At 45.5% G+C, this 8,649-nt stretch overlaps 1 protein-coding gene across 1 annotated transcript in view; it reads left to right on the forward strand.

The window, feature by feature from the left end:
* Positions 1-295: 295 nt before the first annotated feature.
* The window catches only part of LOC144474751 (small conductance calcium-activated potassium channel protein-like), a 26,957-nt gene continuing 18,603 nt past the window's right edge, over positions 296-8,649 (forward strand). Inside the window, exons 1-2 of the mRNA XM_078189964.1 lie at positions 296-714; positions 6,749-6,884. Of these exons, the coding sequence (XP_078046090.1) occupies positions 299-714; positions 6,749-6,884 (552 nt within the window). The 5' untranslated portion in view covers positions 296-298. The remainder of the gene's footprint in view (positions 715-6,748; positions 6,885-8,649) is intronic.

The raw sequence follows: 8,649 nt of genomic DNA on the forward strand, positions 1-8,649 counted from the left end.
CGCCACTTGTGCGGTAAAGTGTTGCCAACCAAAAAAAAAATACAGAACGACAGCTGACAGTTCAGGGTTATTAAAGATGGAGCACTACACAAAATACAATTTTTAATTATAAATCTGTGTTTTCTATCAAAATTACTTCTTGCGTGAATTTTGGGACACTCTTTAGAACTGTGATTCTCTTTCGTCTGTCCGACGTATGGCGGCGAGACGTTCGAGAAACGGTTTCGACGTGGCGCGACACTTTGCACGAATCGTGGGGACTGATAAACACGGGGATGCTTTCTGTCGACAGTTGTTCATGATCGATAACTGCGCGGACGACTGGCGGATCGCGATGACCGGCCGCAGGATCGGTCAGATCGTTCTCGAGTTGGTGATCTGCGCGGTGCACCCGATCCCCGGCGAGACCTACTTCGTGTGGACGACCAAGCTGGTGAACAAGAACGGCGACTTCGGCTCGAAAATGGTGCCGCTCGACGTCGGCCTCTCCCTGCCGATGTTCTTCAGACTCTACCTCATCTTTCGCGTGATGCTGCTGCACTCGAGGCTGTTCACCGACGCCTCGTCCCGCAGCATAGGGGCCTTGAATCGTATTAACTTCAACACCAGGTTCGTCCTGAAAACCCTGATGACCATCTGCCCGGGCACCGTCTTGGTGGTCTTCATGGTCTCGTTGTGGATCATCGCCTCTTGGACGTTGCGCCAGTGCGAGAGGTAAGAACCGGTTTCTGTCACGCCCGGAAAATTCCTTCGGCGGAATTTTTATAATTTCTCTGGATAATACTGGAGCACTTTAAATGAACCTCTTTTATAAATAGTATTATACATTTATATTAATTCTATATGCTCAATATTAATTTGATTTTAATTCTTATTCTTTACGCATTTAATTCCTTTTATAATTCCCGAATTTAGTGCCATCGATGTCTTTTAAATTAAAAATTAGTTCATTAATGCTCGATATTAATTTAATTTTAATTCTTATTCTTAACGAATTTAATTTTAATTCTTATTCTTAACGCATTTAATTCCTTTTATGATTCTCGAATTTAACGCCATCAAATGTCTTTTAAATTAAAACAATGAAATGTATGTGGACGAACTTTAAAACCCCTACAACAATATTGCAAACTTTTTCATACCGAGCTAAATGATTTGATCGTTTTACGTGATTGAAAAACTGCTTCTCTTAATTTTACTTCTTAATTTTGCTATTCATTTTATTTCTTAATTTTGCCATTAATTTTATTTGGATCGAAAATCTCGTCGCGTTCGTTAAAAGTACCGTTCGCAAACATCTCGACCGGCGCGCGGATTTACAGGACAATCTTTTCGCGGCGAGACAAAAAGGAGGGGCGAAGAGGGTATGGTATTCCTTCTGGAGAAAAGTCTGCCATCGGCCCGTAAGATTGATCGGCCATGCGCCCTCTGCCGTTTCCCTAAATCGGCCGTGCTATTTGCGGGAGAATTTAATTATACGCGGGGCCAGCAATCTCGTGCCTCGTCCCCCCCTCCACCCATCCCGCACTAAATCCTCTATTGCCGCTTCAACGGCGCGGCGCGGCCTCTCCGCCTGTCCGATATTCCCCGGCGTGATTTATGCCTTTGTTCCGCCGGAGGATTTGCCTCCCGGGGCTGTTAACACCGTCGATGTTCGGCACCCGACTTTCGATTGTTAAAAACTACACCACCGAGAAGACAATCCCCCGGCTTCCGGCGATAGGGGAACGGGAACGGCCTCGGATCCCCCGCGAAGCTGAGCGATGTGCCGCGGAGGACGATGGTTTTGCATAGAGAATCCGCTATTCCGAAGAGAAAGCCGGATTCCCTGTTTTCGAAGTCTTTGCGGTGATTATTTTGCATTAATTCGGACGAACAACGGCGGTGTGTACGATCGAGGGCAACGCGCGAAAGAAAGAAGAGTGTTCGATGGCTGGACAAGTAAAAAGGAGGCCGTTCATAGTCTAGCAATTGGAACACATGTTCGGGCAAGTAGAATAAGGTCGAACCATGCGCGGACGAATGGTTCGGGCGCTGTCAAAATCCAAGCAAGAGCGAGCAATTTGTGGCAGAAACAGTAGAATTAAACGAGCGCGATCAGACAAGTAGAAAGGGGGACGGAGCAAGCAGTCAGCCCGGTAGAATTAGGTCGAGCTGCGATTAGACGAATAAAGTAGAAATGCAAACAGTTCGACCGATGAGTATTTACGATCCAACGTGTGCAATAGAGTCATAGTTATGACGAGGCAAATAGAGTAAAGACTACGTAAGTAAATCCGGTAGAACGACGACAAGTAGAATCGGGACGATCCGACGATCCAAGTTCAAGGAAGTTGATCGGGCGGATCGTGGTCAGACGGGCGGAACGGGTAATCTATGATCAGACAAGGGAAATAGGCGAATACGACGATTAGATTAATAGAACAGGCATATCATAGTCAGACAAGTGATACAGCCAAATGATAATCAGACAAGTGAAACAGGCGAACGATAATCAGATAAGTGAAACAGCCAAATGATAATCAGATAAGTGAAACAGCCAAATGATAGTCAGACAAGTGAAACATGCAAACGATAGATAGACAATTGAAACAGCCAAGTTATGATCAAACAAGTGAAACAGGCGAACGGTAAACAGACAAGTGAAACAGCCAAATTATGATCAGACAAGTGGAACATCCAAATTATGACCAGACAAGTAAAACAGCCAAATTATGATCAGATAAGTGAAACAGGCAAATTATAATGAGACAAGTGAAACAGGCAAATCATAGTCAGACAAGTGAAGCAGGCAAATGATAATCAGACAAGTGAAGCAGGAAAGTAAGAGTCAGACAAGTGAAGCAGGCAAACGATAAACGGACAATTGAAGCAGTCAAATTATGATCAGATAAGTGAAACAGGTAAATTATAATGAGACAAGTGAAACAGGCAAATGAGAGTCAGACAAGTGAAACAGGAAAATGAGAGTTAGAAAAGTGAAACAGGCAAACTAGATCAGACAAGTGAAACGGGAAAACGATAGACAGAAAAATGAAACAGCCACATTATGATCAGATAAGTGAAACCGGCAAATTATAATGAGACAAGTGAAACAGGCAAATAAGAGTCAGACAAGTGAAACAGGAAAATAAGAGTTAGACAAGTGAAACAGGCAAACTATGATCAGACAAGTGAAACAGGAAAACGATAGACAGAAAAATGAAACAGCCAAATTATGATCAGACAAGTGGAACAGTCAAACGATAATCATGCAAGTAGATCAGGCAAGTCATAGTCAGACAAGTGAAATAGGCCCGGTTCGTGGTCGAATAAGTGAGGTATCATTAAACCAGCCTTATACAACATAATGCACATCTAATGCACATGGAATAAGCAAAACATTGTCCACCCGAAACATTTTCAATTACCTCGAGATATAGTTCGTATAATTTTTGGCATGTCTCCTGCACGATCGCGGGAAGTCTTCTCCCCTCGAGGTTTTTATTTTCTGCAATCCCGTCACGCAGGCATCCTCCGCCGCCTACCACGGAATTAGAATTGTCGACACGCCGTATAGGAAAGCCGATACACGGTTCTCGGAAAGAAGCATCCGGGGAAACGGCTGGTCCCGCGAGATTCGCAGATCCACAGACCCGAAAAGCTATCACGATCGCGAAACGTCGCCGGCGTCTCTGTTTTCTCTGGCACCCTTCATCCGACGTGCTGGTAAAGTTCGAAGGACACTGTAAATTCCTTGCTGAAATAACAGCGGGACGTCGATGGGAGACGATGAACGTTGTCAGAATTTATGAGAGTCTCCACGGCAAAGATGAACGTTCCCTTTCGCTCGCGTCTTTATTCACTCGCGTTCTATTTATTCAGTTCTCTCTGTATATCTCTCTTTTTTTCTTTCTCTCTCGGCTCGCGTGTTGTTGTCGGCAGTATTAAAATACATTTTTGAAAAATTACAACGCGCAGACAATAACGTGTACAGTGTGCCTTGTTCCTGTATTTGCGAGCAAAGGCTGGAACGAACCGGCAGACGTCAAAAGGTGGAGATACCTGTTTAAACGAACGGGACCGTATTTTCCTGGGCGCGTATGAAATTGCCGGTCTCTTCTGGCCAACGAAAGGTCCCGGCGCGTCGAGCAAACGAACGGGAAAGGATAACTCGTCGCGGAAATGTTTAATCTTCAATGTACGCCGGGGGCCTTTGTAATTTCATCGCAGCGCGTCGAGGAAATTTTTTTTTTTTTGCGCCCGGCCTTCCAATTTCATTTCCGGGCACGCTCGGAAACGGTAATCCGAGCCGCCGGCGTCACGCCGCGTCATCAAAGCTTCCTAATTTTTCACGGCCGGGATAACTAATGGGCGAAGTTTGACGATTTCGCGTGCACGGGACGGCGATCGAACAGCGTTGCGCGCACGGAACGCGTCGATAAATTTCGGTCCGCCGCCCGCTTCTCGATGAACGGAAAATATAATTTGTCCGACACGGTGGACGGCGACTCTAACAAAAACAATCCATCCGCGGAACTTTTTATGTCCGTTCGCGAGTCCCGGTCGTTTTAAAAAAAAAACGTAGCGACCGCGATCCCGTTACTTTCGCAATTTGCTCACCGCCGCTGTGTGAATGGTTTCTTGCTCGTCCATCCCTTTTCCCCGGAGAAGAGAAAAAATTCGTCGTTTACTACCGACCGCTGTCGTGGCTTCGATAATTTTACGAGCAACTTCCGAAACTCACGGTGTTGTAATAATATACTTAACCTCCTTTGCTTTTTCATTTTATACCTATTCTTCGATGTAAAAAGCACAATGGTAGTATCCAAAGAAGAGCAGAAAAATTTCACGAAAGTCCACTCGGATTATAATTGAAGAATCTCAACAAGATCGCTGTTTCATCAAAATTTACTCGAACGTATTTAGATTTATTCGGAAAGTAATCCCTTGCCGCGTTGCTTTGTTCCATCGAGAAGAAGACTGTTATTCGGTATTCTAATTGTCCAATCACGGACTGACCTTGTTCTCCTTGCCTAATTATGATTCGCCTGTTCCACTTCTCTAATCTCGATTTCTCTGTACCGCTTGTCCGATCATGGTCTTCTCGCACCCCTTGTCCAATCATGGTTTGCTCGTTCCACTTGTCTGACCATGGTTTACTAGTTCCCCTTGTCTGATCATGGTTTACTTGTTTCACTTGTCTGATCATGATTTACTTGTTTCACTTGTCTGATCATGGTTTACTTATTTCGCTTGTCTGATCATGGTTTACTTGTTTCACTTGTCTGATCATAATTTGCCAGCTCCACGTGTCTGGCCATGATTTCCAATTCTACTTGTTTCTACTTCAATTTTCTTTTATTAGACCACGCGGATCGATTTTATTCTTGATGGCGTATCATTATTTTACTGATTTTATTTTGGTAGTTTTTAATTTATATATTATATAGCTTTTATACTTCAATTTTCTTTCATTAGACCACGCTGGTTTTATTTTGATTGTTTTTAGTTATATATTATATAAGTTTTAGTTATATATTACATAGTTGTTAGTTATACCCTATATAGTTTTTATTCGATATTATTACCGTGGCTCTATCGTGCACATTTGGACATAAATCGTCATTGTTTGCACTCGTTAATAACCGCGAGTATATTCCTCGAGTCTTCGACAGCCACCGGAAGCGGAGCAGGACTTTTAATTGACAAATTCAATTTCCGACGTAGGCTGGAACATCCGACGCGGCGGCCCGTGAAAGAGAAGCCCCGCCTCAATGAAATCTGTTGTAATGCTATCCGTCCCATTAGAACCCGTCCGCCGCTTAACGATTAATCCCGGCCTGTTATTTTCATGTTCGATTTCCGATAATGAATTTTCGTCTCTCCGTTCCGCCGACGCGTGTCGTCACGCGCATTCCGTTGGGGGGTCGCGGCCGAAAGGGAGAGAAGGGAGGCAGGGATCACGGTTTAATGCAACGGAATTATTATTGCAACTGGACACGCGTAATTAAGAGCGCGCAGATGGAATCGATTTCACCTTCGAATCGATTCCGTGTCTTTCCTCTTCAATTAGACATCCCCGTTATTGGAACGTAGCAGCCCGATTTCGGTAGAAATACGTGTCGCGTTCCCCCTTTTATTGCATGCCGGTCGCTATTTAAATCGTCGCCGTTCCATCGTCGCTACGTCAACGCCGCGTTCGGGAAATGCTCTACGGAAAGAACGAACGGCAATTCGATCGTTTAATTCCGAGCGTTTGATTAAAAGCGAAGATCGTTCGGAAAAATTCGATTAACGTTTGATCTTGCGAACGGCCGTGCAAAAAGAAGTCCGTAGAATGTGGAGTACATGTTACGTGGAGTACATGTTACGTGGAGCGTGGACTATAGAGCGCCGCGTTTGCCGTGTACCGTGCGCGTTGGTTTCGTCCTGATGGACTAAGAATCGCGAAATTAACGGGCGAGGTAACGATCGTATAATTTGTCCGTGCCGACACTTTATTCCGCGGATTAATTAGACGGCCAGGAGTCGCCTTGCCGTCAGTGACACGGCGGCTAATCCGTTAAACCTCTTAGAATCTCGCGCCCCTCGCCGCCGCCGCCTCGTCGTCGTCGTCGGTAATTTTCGTAATAAAGATGGCCGGCGAGATTGCGACGTTTAGCCGTCGTCGGCGGCCGGTTACCACGATTATTCGCCGCTGCTAAGGGCAGCTGCGCAACGCGGAACACTAATATTTCAGGCTGTTTTCTGTTGTATGCCCCGGCAGGTTCCACGACGAGGAGCACGCGAATCTCCTTAATGCGATGTGGCTCATCGCAATCACGTTTCTGAGCGTCGGTTTCGGCGACATCGTGCCCAACACGTACTGCGGTCGAGGTATAGCCGTTTCCACCGGAATAATGGTAAGGCCAGACTCACGAAGTTTAATACGCGGACGTGGCCGCGAGATTTGCGACCGTCCGCAAAGGACGGGAAGGACGCCGCCGACGCGCGACCCCCGTTGACGTGACACACGACCCGGGACAACCGATCGAAACGATTCACCGTTTCTTTGCATCCTCGGAGGCGCCGTTCTTTTGCGCCTTCGATTCTCGCTTGGAGTAGAACTATAGTGCGCCTAGAAATTAGCTTTTCAGTCGAGTTTAGACTGTTTGATTTTTAGCCCGGAAAGCGACTTGGCTTGCGACTCGACATTTTTCTTAATATCTTGTGCTACTACATTTTGCAGAACCACCGATCCTTTCGCGTACCTTGTCCATTTCATCGTAGCTGAAACTTATCCTAATCGATTTCAGCCAATACTTTATCGTACCAGGTTTTCTCAATCCTTTTCCTATGGTTTATTCTTTGATTAATTTTTCTTTAAATAATTTTTACTGTTCGTCCTTTACACGTCGATCCGGGTAATAATCGAAACCTGTCGATTGGCGTCACACCCTTCTGTTTCACCACTCCTTTCGCCATGTTTTTATCATACTTTATCGCTCCGATTCCCGCTTCAATTTCTCGTCTTTACCTAGCCTATATACATATGTATGTTATTTACTGTGCCTATTAAAGTAACATTCAAATTCGCCAATAAATTAAATACCTTCTTTTACCTACAATTCTTAAAACAGTGAAATTATACGTTAACGTTTTTTATATAAGCACGAACATTTTCATAATCGAAACTTTGCGAATGCAACAATTTATTCCTTTGTTTAAATAAGCATCGTGTTTGCATGATTCTCATTCTTATTCGCTACGTATATTACAAGCTTCTTACCAAGGGAAAAATGCTTCGAACCATTATAATGCCAACAAAATGCAAAATATTAATAAAATATTAATAAACATTAATAAAATATTAATAAAAAAAATATCTCTACTTCAATAGCATTGTTACTATTGAAAATAGTCATTTCAAATGGAAGAAAAATTATGACAAGGGCACAGTAAAAGACACTCCCGTTCTATTCCACCGCGACACGAGTCCAGAGTCGTTCGACTCAGTTCTACTATTCCGTCATCTCTCACCGATTTAGCGCGACAGTTTTCAGCGTCGAACAGAACCGATCGATCTCTGAGAAAAGACGCTCGGAGACCGGGTAGCCGGTCGCGAGAAATCGCTAGAACTTCTCGCTGCGTCAGCGATCCCACGTGACGGCGATCCCACGTGACGGCGCTGATCGTTCCAGGATCATCCTCGGTTCTTCATCGTCGCAGAGGTTCGCGGTAACTCGCGGTCGTCGCGATCCCCGATCGGTTCGACGCTTTTCTCCTCGGCAGGTGCGCGCATCCCGGCGCACTCGAATCGTAGGTATCCGGCGACGACTAGTATGCAGCGAGCGTCGCCACGTTAAAGGGGTTATCGACCGCAGCCGCGCGCTGCAACCGGCAGTTACGATGCACTTGGACCGACACTTCGTCACGATAAACGCTACACACCGTGGGTCTAATCTCCCCGTCGGGACCGTTCCGGTTCCTTATTGTTATTGCGCTTCCCGGGCCGCCATGCTAATTCGCCGATTTAGGGCTCGCCAGCCGTGAATCGTTAACCAATTTACCCGCCCCTCCCTCCCCCGACGTCCCGGTCAATTCCCCGTGAAATCCCGCTTTTTGATGGCCGCGGAACTTCGACGACGCTTCCTACTCCCCCCCCCCCCTTCCCTCTAGGTTATCCCC

Source organism: Augochlora pura, chromosome 9 (assembly GCF_028453695.1).
Source record: "Augochlora pura isolate Apur16 chromosome 9, APUR_v2.2.1, whole genome shotgun sequence".
NCBI lineage: Eukaryota > Metazoa > Arthropoda > Insecta > Hymenoptera > Halictidae > Augochlora > Augochlora pura.